The sequence below is a fragment of the Palaemon carinicauda genome, chromosome 13 (assembly GCF_036898095.1).
Source record: "Palaemon carinicauda isolate YSFRI2023 chromosome 13, ASM3689809v2, whole genome shotgun sequence".
NCBI lineage: Eukaryota > Metazoa > Arthropoda > Malacostraca > Decapoda > Palaemonidae > Palaemon > Palaemon carinicauda.
Genome location: NC_090737.1, coordinates 34,182,135 through 34,200,856, shown reverse-complemented (window position 1 = coordinate 34,200,856; position 18,722 = coordinate 34,182,135). Strand labels below are relative to the sequence as shown.

At 42.8% G+C, this 18,722-nt stretch overlaps 1 protein-coding gene across 1 annotated transcript in view; it reads right to left on the bottom strand.

Moving 5' to 3' along the window:
• The window catches only part of tefu (Serine/threonine-protein kinase tefu), a 912,746-nt gene that overhangs the window by 129,909 nt on the left and 764,115 nt on the right, over window positions 1-18,722 (bottom strand). The window contains exon 44 of the mRNA XM_068385552.1: window positions 6,918-7,085. Coding sequence (XP_068241653.1) covers window positions 6,918-7,085 — 168 coding nt within the window. The remainder of the gene's footprint in view (window positions 1-6,917; window positions 7,086-18,722) is intronic.

Below are 18,722 nucleotides of genomic sequence, written 5' to 3'. Positions count from 1 at the left end.
TCCTTATGTGTTGCAAGGTAAGCATCCGGAACTTGTTGTTCTTGATGAATTTGTTGAGTGGAGACAAGTCTAGAATGACTCTGAGTTTGTCTGAGTCTTTCTTGGGAACACAAAACAGCCTTTCTTGGAATTTGATGGACTTCACTTTCTTTATTACCTTCTTGTTCAAGAGTTCTGAGGTATATTCTTCCAACAAGGGGGTGGAGTGTTGGAAGAATTCTGGAAAAGGGGGTGGAATTTCGTTCCATCTCCACTTGAGTCCATTCTTGATTAGGCTGTGGGCACAGGGATCGAAGGTCCAGCCATCCCAAAAGTAAAAAAGTCTGCCCCCTACCTGGAACCCCTCATTGCTTAGTGGTTCCTGAGGACCTGTTTCAGTGACCGCGTCCTCCTCTGCCCCTCGGGGGGTTTCCGGAGGAACCTCTTCTTGGGCCTTTACCTTTGTAAGGCCGAAAGGTGGTCGAGTGCCTCTCAAAGCCTAGGTTAAACACTGGTGACTGGGCTACCAGCTATTGAGGGACCATCTGGAAGGTGGTTTGAGGCTGGGCTACCATTTGAGGCACCGTGGCCATGCTCACGGCCGGAAGTTGTGCAGGTCTACGTGGTTTTCTTGCCTTCTTGTTCTTAGGCTGGGGACCTCCGTCTGAGGAAGACTTCCTCTTTGAAGACATGCCCCACTTTTGGAGAAGGTTCCTATTCTCCGAGGCTGCTCTGGCGATGACTTCTTGGACCACTTCTTGTGGGAAAAGGTCCTTACCCCAGATGCACGATGAAATTAGTTTTCTGGGCTCGTGTTTCACCGTTGCTGCGGCGAACACGTGCTCTCTACAGGTCCTCCTTGACCTGATGAAAGCATATAAGTCCTTCACAAGGGTACCCATGTGAGACTTAGCTAAGACGATGTACATCTCTGGGGCGTTATGTAGGTCTGCACACATCTCCAAACAGTTCTGATGAGACAGGGAGGCGCCAAGTCTTTCTTTCGTCTCCTGTTCCTTTATCAAAAGATGATCTGGCAACTTTGGAAGGTTCTCATTGAACTGTTGGCCTGCTATCTCTGGATCCAACTTCGAGACGGAGAAGGTTAGATGTACATCTTTCCACTTCTCCTCGCAGGTAGGCATAGCTAGATAGAATGGCTTACATTCCTCTAGGATTGGGCAGGGTTTGCCCTCTTCGACTGCTTTAATGACACAGTCGAGGACTTTCTCCGAAAAGGGGAAAGCTCTGGAGGAAGGAGCAATAAAGGTAGGATGCCTCTTGCTCAGTGCTGAGACTTTGGAGTTGGTGTATCCAGCTCCTTTCAGGGTCTTGGTAAGGATGGCCTGTACCTTGTCATGTTCAAAGATAATGACTTCCTTTCGTACCGTCTCCTCACGGGATGCAGGTTCATCTCGCAGTCTCACGTAACAATCTGGGTAGGCTGAAAAGCTGGGCCAGAATTCAAGATCTTCAAGTGGCTTGGCCACCAACTTCTCGGAGATGAATAGCCTACCATTCATCATGGGCAAGTGCTTCGTATACCTCCAGGGGTTGGTTTTGGAGCAGTGAGGGAGGTCTAATACTTTAAGGGGTTTAGTAGAGCCCCTGAAAGTTCCGGGTCGGTTCTCTTCTTGTACTTCTCTCTTTGTCTGTTGGATGGCCTGTTTCATCTCCTCCTGTTCCTTCCGGAACACTTCCAACATCTGCTGGATCAACGATAGGAGCACCTCGCTCTTGTCGACCTGTGTAGTCGGTTGGGGAGTTGGGGCTCAAGAGGTTGACGGCATAGGTTGATATGCCGTCACGGTGAACTGGGGGTCCTCAGTCACCGTCGAAACGGATCCTTCTTCCTCCGTTGGTGGTTGAACCACGTTTTCTTCAGGGCCTTCTTGCAGTAGGTCCTGTTCAGTGTCGGTACACACTTCCGACATCCATTCTTGGTGGATGTCCATGCCTTCAAGTGCCTTGTGGATGTCCGTGTCGATCTTTAGTTGGATGAAGGGAGGCTGGACCTGTTCCTGGGGCACTACCGCACTAGGTTAAGCCTTAGGGAACAGAAGGCACCTGAGAGATTCGCTGGGCAGGTAAGGTCCCAGAGAGTTCTTCTGGAACCCTCTTACCCACCTACAAAGGGTTTCCCTTGCTGTATCCCTAGCCTCTATGGAGGCAGGGATGGCTCCTCCAAAGCCGTTGGTCAGCAAGGTTGAGCAGTTGGAGCAACCCTTCAGGTCCCAATAACTCAGGGATCAAGATACGATGCAGCAGGGGGCATGAGACCTGCATGCCGTATGCCCACAAAAGTCCTTACTTTTGTGGTTGCAGAACACAACTGCACACGTCACCATTGGCTGCTCCTACGCTGAATTTTAATTAACAAACACCAGGAATTAAATAAGGATAATTAAAATGTGAAAAAAAATTAAGTAATTTATTGTATTTGATAAATATCCTAATTCATCCAGATGCTGATGCGGCAGCTAATACACAAAGTTGACCATCGTGAAGCTACCTTAAATATTAGCAAATGTCAAATTACATACTACACAACGATCGTATTAATACATATTAAAATCAAATTATTATGTGAAGCACGTTATAACACTTGGCATGTTGCATACCTTGGAAAACTTATGTAAATAAATATACACCCATAGTCCAAACTGGAGTCCACGAAGTACAATTTATGATATCCCTGAAAAGGGTACGAAGTCGTTATAAAACTGAAAAGGGTACGAACTAGTTACAAAATTGAAAGGTATGAAAAAATAAAACTTATTGAAAAAAGTAAACGATGATAATTGGAAGTCAAATTTATATGGGATGGCATTATCCCTCTAAATGATTTCGGATTGACATAAAAAAACTCCCCCTGAGTTTTACAGACCCACCGATATCATCCTGGGACGAAGGCGAAGTACGTGTAGAGATGGGTTGCGATGAAAGAAAGCTTCTTCCTGGTCGGGATTAAACAGAAGTTTACATGGCGATAATACTCTTCGTCACTTCAAAGGACATGTAGAAAATGTTCTTGTCACGTTAACTGGGTAGTGGTACAAAGTGTATTCTTATATCAAGAATAGGAGCTCGAGTTACGAAACCCTTAGCGATGGAATGCTCTGTCGTAACTGCCTTAAGTTTCCGTCAACCTCAGGAAGAAAGCAAAGCATTAGTGGCTGGTTAGGTTAAAACCAGAAACGGCCGCAGGAAGGCAGTGAGCTGTTAACAACCAAGGGGGTAGTTAAATACTTGAAACTAAGCTAACTGTCTTCCAGTGACCATGCTACTTTAAACAAAATATAATATAAAACAAATTATAATATAATATAATAAAAAAGAAAATACAAATTCCATTTGGAATTTCAGTACAGCTCCTGTAAAGGAAAAGGATTTGATATAAAAGCATACATTTAATAGTAATACTTACTATTGTAATTAATAGCTTAGGATAGTATGCTAGAAAGGAAATAGGAAAGACACATATCTGTGTTTCCTCTCCCAGGCAATCGCTGAGACCTCCGTCAATAGTAATATTTAAATTCCCTATAAGGGAGAATACAGGGTGGAACGACTCTAGTACTTAGAGACGGGGTTAGTAAATATTTATACTAACTTCTCCACCTGTAGTATATTAATATTGATCGGTGTTTTATATGGATCTCGATGATCAAAGGATTCATCTGGGAGTTGAGGGATTACTCAACCTCATCATGATATGCGATCCCAACAATAGACTGTGATAGGATACACAGAGTATGTTAGAAATTACTTGTATTACTGTATTGTTGTATACTGTAGTTTTACCGGTACACTACCGGGGTTAGGTTAGTACCTGGCGGCACTAACTGAGAGAGAGAGAGAGAATGGAAAGAAGGGTTTCCCATTATTATGGTTTAGCACAATAACTGGAAGTGTAGGACTATCCTGTCGCCTACTGTCTCCTTGCCAGAATGAGAGTTCTAAAGGAAGGGGGGGGGAATCCATCTGATTCTAGACTCCATCCATCCACAAAAGTCTGCTGCCGGCTGTACTGCCGGCTGCAAGGTTTGTGGATGGCAGACCAAGAGAGGGCTGAAGAATTCTCACAGTATGTTGGGTTTCCCTCCCGGCCGCCGTCAGGGCCAGCTCAGTCTTTCCCCCCGGGGCATTCACTTCTGGTGAAGGAAGGACATAAGGGGGAAAGTGACCGAGGCAGCTACCTAACTGCCGCCGGTAGGGTCCCAGCCGGCAATGCAGTCAACCCGGCAAGCTGGGATGACTGTCTGAGTACCGGTGAAAGAATGTTGTGACGGCTAGGCTGACACTAAAGGACAGAGAGGGGGGGAAGGGTCGTATAGTTCACAGGGGAGAGAGGTGGCGGCTACCTTCAACCGTGGCAGGTATGCCGCCTACTTTCAACCGTGGACTAAGGAAGCATGGCCTCCTTTGTCAATGACATCGTGGGCAGCAGAGGAACAAAGATTCCCCTGTCGGCGACATGTCGGCTGCAAAACAGGGCACCCTGAATTACCATCTAACCTCAAAGCCGGAGTACTCGGCGGCAAAGAGGAAAGACAGAGTTATTACTATCTAGGTCAAGCCGGAGTCCTACTCAACGGAAATGACGAAAGATAGAGGTTGCCGCCTGTAATGGTGGCAGCTCAGGGAGGGAGGAAGGGTTTAGCCTCTTTTCTCTAAAAGAGGATATATATCGAACCTTATCCATAAATTCTAGGGGATGCATGTCCCCATCCGAATTAATAAGGAACGATAGGGCGAGGTTAAACATGGGGAATTACTTTACTAACGTATACATATACGAGTTAGGCTAGCCTAACTCCGGTGGGGACCGCGGCCATGGTTGGTACCGCCGGGGCCCCCGCCGTATACGAAAAGTAAAGTCACATTTAGGAAGAGGAATAAAATAATATTGTATGCACGATCTTCACAAGTATAATTTGCCTAACTAGCTAAATTTATAGCTAAATACTGGAAATGTCGCTCTACTGACTAAATAAAATGCAATAATAATCTGCAACAGCGGCTGTAAAATGGCCGCCTCCGGTTTGTGGCTACGCTAAACCAAACACACTTAAATTATACAAATTTAACTGCGAGAAGGGAGCCTAAAATTATGCACAGGAAAGAATAAATACTCAACTTTCCAGAGGATGAAGATACTGGAGATTGCATGATTAATATTCCTGTAATCTGTAACGAACACCGGGAAAAGGTTGGGAGCGCACTTAGCTTAAATGCTACAGAGAAAGGAATGGCGGCCGGTAGTAGTGCGGATAGGAGGTCCATCGGGTACCTGGATAACGGCTCCCCTTTCGTTCGCCATTTTTCCCCCTCAAAGAGTTAAATCTATTCGGGGTGAAGATTGCTATGTGTCGTATCTAAAAATACATCCCCTGATATTATGCGTTATCCTTAAATTTCTATTATGGATAAATCGTGCCAGGAGTTAGAATTCTTGAGACCTTCGGTTAATTCTCTAGGAGTATCACTGTAGAAAATATCCCTTAGAAAGCTACCTAAAGGAACCTTCCATGAAGACGACATGGCCAAGCCCAAAAAAGGGTTTATATATGTAAAAATATTTTGTCAGAACTATGTAATTAAATTAGATTGAACAAACTGTCAAAGGAAATTGCTAGCTTAATAGAAATACCTCACTGGATTTTTCGGATAGAATAGGAAATATGGCGGAAAACATAGTTTTACCTAGAGAGATATTCATTTATTTTTTGCATTAATAATTTCTTTTGCCTCTTATGTCTACTCCATCAACCTGAGGGCAAGTCTTACGTTAACCCTTCATTCCCAGATACTTTAAATGACAAAACTTTCCAGTAAGTACTTACAAATCACTGCCTATTCCTTTTTTATGCTTCCATCAAGACAACTCTTGAAATGATTAAAAACAGGTGGCGTGGTGCAGAAAAATTATACAACCAATCTTGGATATTAAAAATATCAATATTTTTCCAAGCAATTCCTACATTTGTTCCCACACAAATTCCTACATCTAAAAAATGTCATGAATTCTTTCATAACATTTCTACAAAACAATGCTTAGTATCACCTCAAAATGAGTCAAAACTTTTCCCAAGTTAAAACACATGGTACAGTAATTCAAATTTCCCTTTCAACACAAATACCACAACTGCAAAGGCAAAAAAGGGATTTTGACGAAGGAAAAATCTATTTCTGGGCGAGGGACCTGTGTCGCCCAGTGTAATGCTCCTTATAGCACCATTTCTAAGGTATAATACTGCTAAATATACCAGAGAAAAAAGTTGCATGGAATGTGAGGAATAATCCCAGCTCGCTCACTCTAATAGTGTCGGTATAGTAACTGGGGCATGTTAGAGCCACTACCAGAGGTCCCTTACCAATTAGTCCTCTCCTTCCTCAATTTCCACCGATACTAGTAGCGGGCAGTAGTCGGATGTAGAACTACCCTCCCCCCACCCTTACCACTACCCACGCTTCTTCCCTCACTCCTACTAGCACCCTCATAGTATCGGGGAAATTGAGGAAGGAGAGTACTAATTGGTAAGGGACCTCTGGTAGTGGTTCTAACATGCCCCAGTTACTATACCGACACTCTATTAGTGAGCGAGCTGGGTTTATTCCTGGCATTCCATGCAACTTTTTTCTCTGGTATATTTAGCAGTATTTATACCTTAGAAACGGTGCTATAAGGAGCATTTCATGGAGCGACACAGGTCGAGCCCAGAAATTATCTTTTTAAAGCAACATACTGATGTTTTCCACATTTTCAAGGCACCACCAACCCTTGTTCTATCCAAATTAGAGTATAATTAACTTGAACTAGTCATACGATTTTTAACTACCCCAAAGTTATTTCCAATTAAGTTTTCATCAATGATTTAAGGTATGTTACATTTTATAATAAGCACAGTTAATAACAGGAATTGAAATATACTTACCAAAGTTGAGTGAAGTACTTCTCGTACACCTTTTTGATGTGAAGACAAAAGAGCTCTTAGAATGGACGATCTTGCTGTCATTATTGGCTCCATATAAGTATAGCACACATTGCTCACCTCATCTCTTGAAGTCCAGGTGCTTTCCAATTCATTTACAGACCTGATGAACTGATATGGAACATTCTTTTTTAATTAACTATTTGAATGCCATTGGATGTAATTCTGCTCTATTATTAGACTCCCTTCAGTGTCATGCAATGTAATTTACTTAAAATAATAGGTTTTTGCTCTTTATTCTATTATTTACTTGTATAAAATTTTAAAAAATATTTAACATTATATATCAATGGAAAGAAAAATTTAGTCAGCTTCACAATAATGATTGTTGTAAAGACTCATCTGGTATAGTTTCTATGCTAAGTTTAGTTGAGTAAAATGTTGAGAAAAAGGGCCTGTGGCTTGAGTGCCAAATATTTTGGGAGGGGTTGGGGCTCAAGAGTTATTCAAAACCATTTTTAAATGTAATTTGTATATTTCCTAGTTATAAAATATGACAAATTCGTAGAAAAATTGTATTTTTCCTAACTATACAAACATTAGCTATTTAATATGGGTATTACTTTCGGCGTAGCTGAAATGACGAGCCATTAAATTTTAATGAGGGTTAACTCTCACACACCTGTGATTGAGCTCACTTTGCTTGGAGGTAGAACTTCAAGGGGGATAGGGCTGGCGGGTAAGTTTGCTTAAATAGCTAAGGTTTGTATAGTTAGGAAAAATACAAATTATCTACAAATTTGTCATTTGTTCTGTAACTGGAATACACACCACGCTATTTAATAGGGGTGACTCACCCATTAGGTAGGGTGGACGTCCCAGCCAATCTGGCCGGGGGCTCCTTATCTGAGTGGGTGAGTACTAAAAATTGAGTCCCTGCACCTCGCTAAAACCTTGCTATGCAAAGTTCGCGACCTACGCAATCTGTGTGTTGAGGTATATAGAAGTGTGACTGTCCAGGTAAATTTATTCCGAGTTCTTTAGAAGGAAAAACTGTGTAACTAGGACTTTCCCAATACCACCTCGTCAATGTATGGGGACGCAACAGTATTAGTTTTAATACTAGGTACACAAGGGAGTAAGGTTTACCTGCAGTGGTTTGAGGTCAGCTGTGCAGAGAACCCAGGATGCTGCTTTCCCCAAGAGAGGGGAGAATGAAGAAAAGAATATGGGCCAGTCAAACCCTTTCATTCACGCAGACTAAAACCGGGTAACAATGCCCTCAACCTTCTGCTACTTGTCCAATAAGGAGCTTGAGGTTTTAAACCAGCTGTTGTGCAGTCACCACAGGACCGATAGAGAACGTATCAAGTCTCCTGTGGGTCCCGTCTTGCAGGTAGTGGGATGTGATTGTGGTCTGACGATTCCACACACTAGCTTGAAGAACCTGCGTCACTGAGAAGTTTTTCTTGAATGACAGGGACGTAGCCACGCCCCTGACATCATGAGTTCTGGGGCGACGTGAAGGAGGGGGGTCTGGATTCAATGAATGGTTTATGACCTTGTGAATTCATGCTGAGATGGTGTTCTTGGTGACCCTCCTCTTGGTCCTTCCTGTGCTGACGTATAGTGCAGGCACACGGGGCTGGGCTGTGGCTGTTCTCTTAAGATACAGCCTCAAACTCCTCACTGGGCATAGGAAGAGATGATCTGGGTCATCTGTTACAGTACGGAGACTAGAAATCCGGAAGGAGTCAAATCGTGGATCCGCTACTCCCGGGTTCCGAGTCTTAGCAATAAACTCGAGACGAAGCTGAACGTTACCTCTCCCCATCCCCTTGAATGGGTAATGTCGTATGAGAGACCATGAAGTTCGCTGACTCGCTTGGCCGAAGCCAAAGCTAGTAGGAACACTGTCTTCCAAGTCAGGTGGCGATACGTTGCCTGGCGTAATGGTTCATAAGGAGGTCTCTTGAGAGACCTGAGAACTCGAACCACGTTCCATGGGGAGGTCTCACTTCTGACTGGGGGCAGGTAAGTTCATAACTCCGTATGAGTAAAGAAAGTTCTAGCGATGAAGGAATGTCCATTCCTTTCAGTCTGAAGGCGAGGCTTAAGGCTGAGCGATAGCCTTTTACTGCCGAGACTGACAGGCGCATTTCTTCCCGCAATTACACGAGGAACTCCGCTATTGCAGGAATAGTGGCATCGAGTGGAGAGATAACCCTTCCAGGACACCAACCACAGAAGACTTTCCACTTTGCCTGGTAGACTGCTGCTGATGACTTACACAGGTATCCAGACATCCTAGTCGCAACTCGTTGCGAAAATCCTCTCTGAGAGAGGAGATGCTGGATAGTCTCCAGGCGTGAAGTCGTAGCGAAGCTACAGCTTTGTGGCATATGTTGGCATGTGGTTGTTTGAGTAGATTGTGTCGTGAAGGGAGTTCTCTTGGGGGCTCCGTTAAGAGCTGCAGAAGGTCCGAAAACCATTGTGTGTGATGCCATAGCGGAGCTATGAGGGTCATTGAAAGATTGACCGATGTTCTGGTCTTGTTGAGTACCCTCCTCATCAGACAGAACGGGGGGAAAGGCGTAAACGTCGATGTTGTCCCACCGTTGTTGGAAAGCATCTTGCCAGAGAGCCTTGGGGTCTGGGACTGGGGAACAATACAGCGGGAGCCTGAAGTTCAGGGCCGTTGTGAAGAGGTTCACAGTCGGAGAACCCCACAAGTCAGGACTTTGTTGGCTACTAGATGATCAAAAGATCACTCGGTACTCACTATCTGAGATGCTCTGCTCAGGTTGTCGGCGAGCACATTCCTTTTGCTTGGAATGAAGCATGCAGATAGTGGTATCGAGTGGATTTCGACCCATCTCAGTATCTCTACTGCTAGATGTGATAGCTGCAGCAAAAAAGTACCTCCTTGCTTGTTGATGTAAGCCACTACTGTGCTGTTGTTGCTCATCACCACCACAGAGTGGCCTGCCAGGAACTGTTGGAATTGTTGAAGAGCCAGAAAGACGGCCTTCATCTCTAGGAGATTTATGTGGAGGTACTCTTCTGACTCTGACCAGAAGACTGAGGTCGTGTGGTGCAGCACATGGGCCCCCCACCCTTTTTTTTGAAGCGTCTGAGAACAGCATCAAATCCGGGGGTAGGATGAGAAGATCCACTCCCTTCCGTAGGTTCTTGTCTGCCACCCACCACTGGAGGTCTGTCAGTTCTGCTGATCCCATGGGGATCTGGATGTCCGGGGAATTGCGAGTCTGATTCCACCGGGACTTGAGTTGCCACTGGAGGGATCTCATCCTGAGGCGACCATTGGGAACTAGACAGGCCAGCGACGAAAGGTGACTGAGGAGACGTAACCACATTTGGGCTGGAAGTTCTTCTCATCTGAGAAAGGGTCTTGAGTCTTTTCTCAGCCTTGTTATCCTGTCGTCTGATGGGAAGGCTTTGTGGAGATTGGTGTCTATGATCATGCGTAAGTATACCAGTCTCTGTGTAGGAAGCAGAGAAGACTTCTTGAGATTTACCATGATCCCCAGATCTTGGCAAAGTCTCAGAAGTTTGTACCGGTGCTGAAGAAGGGTTGACCCCGAGTCTACTAGGAATAGCCAGTTGCTCAGATAACGGAGGAGACGGATGCCAATCCTGTGTGCCCAAGATGACACTAGGGCAAAGCACAGCACTTTGAACTGGTAACTTCTGTTGTCTAGGCTGAATCTCAAGTACTTCCTTAAAGACAAATGGACTGGGATCTGGAAGTACGCGTCCTTTAGGTCCAGTGTACACATGAAGTCCTGAGGTCTTACTGCTAGTCTGACCGTGTCAGCCGTCTCCATGCTCAGGGTTTGGACTTCTGCCCGAAGGGCCTGCCCCCTTGCCGATCCCATGGCAAGGGAGATCAATGACACTGGATTCCTGGTCAGGGGAGGTAGAGATGTTATGAACGGGATGCGATATCCTTGACGGATCATAGAGATTGTCCAGAAATCGGCCCAGAGTTGCTTCCACCTGTCTGAGCAACTTTATAGGCATCCCCCCACTAGTGGAAATGTAGGGGGAGTGCCTATCGTAGCGTTTGCGGCCTCGGCTGCTCCCTCTAGGATTCTTTCCTCCCCTGGAGGACTTATTGCCTTTCCTGTCCTTGACAGGAAAGGGCTTAAGACACCGTTGTCTTCGCTGCTGATTTTGTCGTTAGGGTCTTGGTTGGACGGGACTGCTGAGGTGCTGAAGGTTTATAGCGCTTGGTTGTTAAAGCCTTACGGAAGAGGGAGTCTTGATGAGCCTTCCTTCACCTCTCAGCAGCAAGTTCCACATCCTTAGGCTCAAACAGATGGACCCCCTCCAGGGAGGAATGTCTGAGCCTATTTATCTCGACGCTTGGGACCTGTTGGTGGAACCTCTCAGACACTGCATCTCGACGTTTCAAGATAGTGTTTGCCCACAAGTTTGAGACTTGATGGGCAAGAAAGTCGATTGTGCGAGTGCCTGAGAGTAAAAAGGTCTCCATTGCCTTCCTGGTATGCTCCTTGGAAAAATCCTCAGATCGTATCAGGATACCTAAGGTCCCTAACCAAATGTCCAGCCCCGAAGTAGCTTGCATCGCATACTTAGTGACCTTTTCCTGGTTAAGGACTTCGGCCGCCGAGAACGTGACCTGCCGGCTGGAGTCTCTCAAGAGGGATTCCCCTGGTTAGCTCTTCCAGAGAGTGGTGAAGTGGAAGAGCTGAACTGGGTTCCTCCAGGATCTCAAAGTATCTCCTTTGCTGTACGCAAGGAGGTGGGAGGAGCTTGTTCTTGGTACCGGAACGGTTGGAGGAGGCAAACTTGGAGAGCTACTGGGCGATCTTGTCCCTGGTACTCTTCACCCCTTGAGACCAGAGCAGGGCTGCACTGGTCTTTAAGGGTTTTTGAGTACCAAAGACGCGGTCTAGGACCGTGTCTTTGCCCTCTCGAGGAAGGATCTCTGGGTCGGAAAACCCGTTAAGAACCCTCATTAGAGTCAGAACCTGCCAGAATGCATGTTCTAATTCTTGTTGGTCTCCTCCTGATGTTGGACTCGCAGCGAAGTCCCCTTCTGTCCCCAAGAGCTCTTCTTGGGTTGAGTCGCAGACATTCCTTGAGTGGCTGGCTGTCTCCGTTCTAGCTTGACAGAGACAGGATCAGGACTGAGAGGGGTGGTTGAAGTGAAAAAAGTTTGTATAGCTAGGAGAAGTACAAGTTACATTTAAAAATTTTTACTTGTTTCTACATGTTTGCAAAACTTTTGTCCTTTGAAATTATAGATGCTCACTTATTAGTGGGTAGGAATTCTCACTAGAACCAAACTTGTTGGTTCTATTTCTTCCCTGGAAAATGCTAGGCTCTTGTAGAATAGTGAAGGAGATGACTCCAGGATTAGTAGGCTGTTGATAACAGGACTGACCAGTACTTGATTGGTACCAGGTGCTAGGTTGATTAAAGAATCTTCTCCTTCGAAGGGAAGATACAGTCTGGAACAAAATAACAGACATATGATGGCTAATGGAAGGGTATTCATTCTACCATCCTCCAACTCATAGAGAGTATGAGGGAGAACTACATATTATGGATACCAGTTTATAAAAATTGTGTGCAGAAAAGTACAGTAGCTATATGCATCAATGTTAGAGCCAGCATGCAACATTATGAAAGCCTCATACCCAAGGGAAAGGAAAAAAAATCAGAAGAGCCCATTATTCTACTTTTCCTCCAGACTTACATCGAATGCATTACCACAGATAAGATACTGCCTGTCCCCTGAGGGAGCTGGGCTGGCAACATAACTACTGTAGCCACCACCACAGAGTGAAGAATGAATGAATGAATGATTTAAAGTTTTCAGGCATCCTGACATCTAAGGTCATTGACGCCGGTAACATTTAATTTATGTATACAAAAATAAAAAATGAAATAAAATAAAAAATTAAAGAGTATTCAATTAAAATAAAAAAAATTGAATGTCATAAAAGTTAAATATTTTTCAGAAGACCTGCTTCTGAAAGAAATCTAAAAATGCCATTTGCATGGTAGGACACATCATTTCCAAGAATCTTGGCAAGGATGAACCTGCCAACCTCACCTCGAGCCTCAAACAAATATCTATTCCGCAAGTTGTTATAATTGGGGCATTCGGTCAACAAATGCCTTACTGTTAGAGGTACTAAACAGTTGTCACAATACGGTTGGTGTTGGCCCTTCAGCAGAAACTCATGTGTCAACCGAGTGTGACCAATACGGAGACGACAAAGAGACGTCTCCCATTTTCGGGGCATCATATTATACCTCCAAGGAGATATGTCATTTGTTACTTCCCTCATTTTATTTCCATCTTGACTATCCCATTGCTGTTGCCATTTATTGCAAACCATTTTCTCGATGTCAGGTAAGAAATCATTACAGGGAATGGGATACCTTCTTGGCAGCAACTCGGATGCAGCCTCCTTAGCCAGTGAATCTGCCTTCTCATTCCCGGACACACCTACATGTGCTGGAACCCAACAAAATTGAACTGTTATACCTCTCCGTCCAATAAGGAAAAGCCATTCTAAAATCTTTAAAACTAGAGGGTTATTAGCATTAAAAACTTCCATAGCTTGAAAGACACTCCTTGCATCACTAAAAATTGTAAAATTACCCTCCTTCTCCAACGCTATTTTCTCAATAGCGGTTAATATGCCATACAGTTCGGCAGTAAATATGGAAGCGGTCAGAGGAAGTGCACCTCTACAATTAAAACCATTACTATGTACTCCAAATCCAACGCCAGCATCAGATTTGGAGCCATCAGTATAGATAAAAGTTGATCCTCTATGTTCTTTAACATGTTCATTAAAAAGAGACCTGGCTTCTATGTCTGACATATTCTTCTTATCTCCAATAAAATATTTACAAAAAGATATCTCTGGTAACTTCCATGGAGGCGTTGATGATACCTTGAATGGAAGTACAGTGAACCCTCGTTTATCGCGGTAGATAGGTTCCAGTCGCGGCCGCGATAGGTGAAAATCCGCGAAGTAGTGACACCATATTTACCTATTTATTCAACATGTATATTCAGACTTTTAAAACCTTCCCTTGTACGTAGTACTGTTAACAAACTACCCTTTAATGTACAGAACATTTAATGCATGTACTACAGTACCCTAAACTAAAACAGGCACAAATAGTAAAGGTGATTTTATATCATGCATTTCCTAAACATGCTAAAAAGCACGATAAAAAATGGCAACCAATGTTTTGTTTACATTTATCTCTGATCATAATGTAGAAACAAACTGGAGGTAGAGCTTTGCTTATTACCCAGACATATTTCCCATACTTTTCCCTTAGAACTACATCACATCTTCCTACTTTAGATATATAGATATATATATATATATATATATATATATATATATATATATATATATATATATATATATATATGTGTGTGTGTGTGTGTGTGTGTATATATATATATTTATATGTATACACATATACATACCTACATATATACATAAATACATGCATACATATATATATATATATATATATTACTGTATATATATGGGTTATGGAAAAAATCCGCGAAGTGGTGAATCCGCGATGGTCGAACCGCGAAGTAGCGAGGGTTCACTGTACCTTATTTCTAATTATATCCAGACTATTTAATAATCGTTTCACCCGAAAGCCATAAGGTTGAGGAGATTTTGGGTGCAACTCAAAGTATGATGCGTGTCTTACAAGGCTTGCAGTCTGAAAGGCTAGAGAGTTAGGGAGTCTTTGCAATCTAAACCAATACCGAAGAATGGAAGACATTCGGTAAAGGTCTAGAGGTAACTCTCCAGCATCAACAAGGAGACTTGGGATAGGCGAGGTTTTAAAAGCTCCAGTAGACAATCTAATACCTGCATGATGTATCGAGTCTAATATTTTTAACCGGCTTGGGGTGGCTGAAGAATATACCTCACAACCATAACTAATTTTGGAAAAAATCAAGGCCTTGTATAATTTTAAAATAGTATTGCGGTCTGCCCCCCATGATGTATGGGACAATACTTTTAAGATATTCAGAGCTTCAACACATTTAGCTTTTAGCGCTTTTAGGTGAGAAACCCATGTAAGTCTACAATCAAATATCAAACCTAAAAATTTGGTTTCCGATACACATGGTATCCGTTGACCTTTAATGTATATATCCGGGTCTGGATGTACTCCCCGGATATGACAAAAATGGACAATGGTAGTTTTACTTGTCGAGAACTTAAATCCATTCATGTCAGCCCACTGGATAATTTTATCAATAGAGAGTTGGATTTTTCTCTCAACCATTGCCATTCTAGTGCCAGCAAATGATATTGAGAGATCATCCACAAATAATGTTGAGAGAACATCCTGGTGAATGGCTGAGGATATCCCATTAATTGCTAGTGCAAAAAGGGTTACACTCAGCACACTACCCTGAGGAACTTTCTTCCTGGCACTTACTCTCTGATAGAGTTTCCCCCACTCTCACTTGAAAAACTCTACGTGAAAGAAATGCCTGAATAAATAGTGGCAGCTCTCCTCTCAATCCCAATTCATGAATGGTTTTAAGAATACCATATCTCCATGTGGTATCATATGCCTTTTCAAGGTCAAAAAATACTGTAACATGGTGCTGTTTGGAAGCAAAGGCTTCACAAATAGAAGACTCAAGTCGTATCAACACATCAGTCGTTGAGTGCATTTTTCGGAATCCACATTGAATCGGTGATAAAATACCTTTCTTTTCAAGGTACCATATCAGCCTTACAATGACCATCTTCTCCATGATTTTACATAAACAAGATGTCAATGCAATAGGACGATAGTTTGCTGCTAAAGACTTGTCTTTACCGGGTTTTAAAAAGGCTAAAATAATGGCTAGTTCCCAAACACTTGGGTAACTATGATCATGCCATATTCTATTAATAATGCTTAAAATAAATAGCTTTGTATTAAAATGTACATGTTTAATCATTGCATATGGAATTCCATCGGGTCCAGGGGCTGTATCGTTGCAATGAGCAAGTGCGGAATCAAATTCTCTTTCAGTGAAAGGAGAATTATACGACTCTTCCCTTCTTGTTGCAAAATTTAAAATTTTCTTTTCTTCAGTGCTCCTATACTGGTGACCAGGGGCTCCTTCACACTTGCTGGATACATTTGAAAAATGATTAGCCAGGCCATTGCTAACTTCAATTGCTTCAGTTACATACTGGCCATTCACCTTCAACACTGGTGGTGGGTTGGGGGTGAATTTGCCAGCTATCTTTTTTACTTTCCTCCACACAGAAGATGGTGGTGTTCTACTGTTAATGGAGGAAACAAAAGACATCCATGACTGGCGCCTTGCTTCTTTCATGGCACGACGGAACTGTGCTCTACATTTCTTGTACATAGTTAAATTCTCATCAGTTCTGCGTCTACGCAATCGTGTTAGAGATCTTCTTGTGGCTCTGTGGAGTGCAGTTAGTTCTGAAGACCACCACGGGACTGGTCGTCGTTTGAATAACCCTGTTGTTTTGGGAATTGAATTGACTCCTGCTGTATGAAGAGTTCCATTCAGTAGGTTTATGGCATCATCAACACTTTCAAACTGTTCTGCTCTCCCTTCGATTTCACTTAGCTCGGAAAATTTAACCCAGTCTGCCTTGTCTAGATTCCAACGTGGCGATCTTTGCAAAGGCGGACCCTTGTTGGTGTTTATAATGATTGGTGCATGATCACTAGTATGCCAATCATCTAATGTCCTCCAATCAAAATCAAGAAGGCAGTTAGAGCTTGCAATTGAAAGGTCAATGCATGACAAAGTACCTGTCAGAACATGAAAGTGTGTGGGCTCTCCTGTATTAAGGAGTCCCACATCCTCATTCTCCACAATTGATGAGATAATATTGCCCCTTGTGTTGGCCAAAACATCACCCCGTAAAGGATGTCTACCATTCATATCTCCCAGTAAGAGAAAAGGTTGAGGGAGTTGTTGAATGACCTCTGCTAAATCATCATATAAAATATTATCATTTGGAGGTAAGTACAGAGAGCATATTGTATATTTTCTCCCTATATCAATTTGTACAACAACTGCCTGCAGGGTTGTACGTATAGATATAGGTATTTGGGGAACATCTCGACGAATGTACATGAGACTTCCGCCATGGCTCCCTACTCCGTGATCATAAGGTGTCCTATAACTAATATATTCGCGAGGACAAGGGGTATTAGCATCAAGCTTGCTCTCCTGGAGACATATAATTATGGGGGAATGCTCGTGAATTAAGAGCTTAAGTTCTTCATATTTGGCCCTCAAACCCTGACAATTCCATTGCAAAATTGAGGAGAAAACTATGGATTATTTCGGGAAGACATCTTGGATGAGGTCTTCCCATTAGCAGTTTTTAATTTAACATTATTACCAGTAGGTTTCTTCAGAGATGGTCTTGTTATGTTGGGTTTTACGTTGGTGTTTTTCTTTGTATCTTTTTTATCTATTTGTTGAGGGGGATGGTGGACCTCAACTTGAATTTCTGATTTATTTAAATTATCTTCTGGTTGATCGGCAACATCAACAGACAAAACATCATATTTATTTGATGTCATAATTCTAATATTTCTTATGGAAGGGGGTGAGAGAGATGGAGGTCTCTCTCTTTTACGATTAGTAGGTTGTGAGTTACCAGGTTTTTGTACCTTCCCCACTACAGGTACACCTGATAACTTGGTGTCAGGTGGAATCTCCATTAAATCAGGTAAGGATATGGCCTGGGAGAGGTTAGTACTATCCTTTGTAATGGGGGACAAAGGTTTGATAGTGGTGGGCAATGTCTTTTGGTTGATACTCAATGATAAATCTTTAGGAGGAGATGTTCTTGTCTTATGCAGCACTTTATCAATAGATGGTGAATTCCTTTTTCGAGAACTACCTACAGTAGTAGGTGGGTGAGATGATTCCCGAGGAACTTTTTCTCCTGTTTTTAATGTCTTTGCATAGGTATTAGATTTATTTAATAATCTCTTGGCATGCCCCACACTTACATGTTCAATAATTGATTTATTGAGGGCAGCCTCTTCTAACTTATAAAACTGGCAGCTCCTATCATTAGATTTATGATTAGAGTTGCAGTTTAAGCACCTTGCCTCAAATGTACATTCCCCATGGTAAATATTGGAGCAAGTATTACAAATTCTTTCACTATTGCAAACTTTGGAGGGATGTCCAAATTTAAAGCAATTATAACATTGCAGTGGCTTTTGCTTAAAAGGTTGAACTCTGATCCTTTCGTTTTCTATGTCTATGTGGAAAGGTACATCGGCATCCTGGAAAGTAAGAACAATCATTGATGTTCCAGGTACTTTATGTACTTTCCACACTGATAGAGGACACATAGCCAATATCTCCTCTTCAGTAAATTCATACAGATCCCTATTAAAAACCACTCCCCTTCCATAGCTAAAGTTTAGATGGGGTTTGATGTCCAATTTTATATCATCATTTACTGTCTTCAAATTGGACAGTATAACAGACTGTGTGTATGACTTGGCCTTTATCAAGTAACTTTTCTTACCAAATCGAGATATATCTCCTGATGCGATCGTACCTACCTTCCTCTGAAGAAATTTGCAGATCTTGAAATAATTTTCCGTACCTCCTACAGATTGAGCAAGAAGCCACATTGGTGGTTTTGGCTTTCTTTGGGATGGCATATCTGCCTCTATATCTTTATCAGCCCAGTCTGCTGGTCTGTAGACATCCAGATCTTTAGGTGCCCCATCACACAG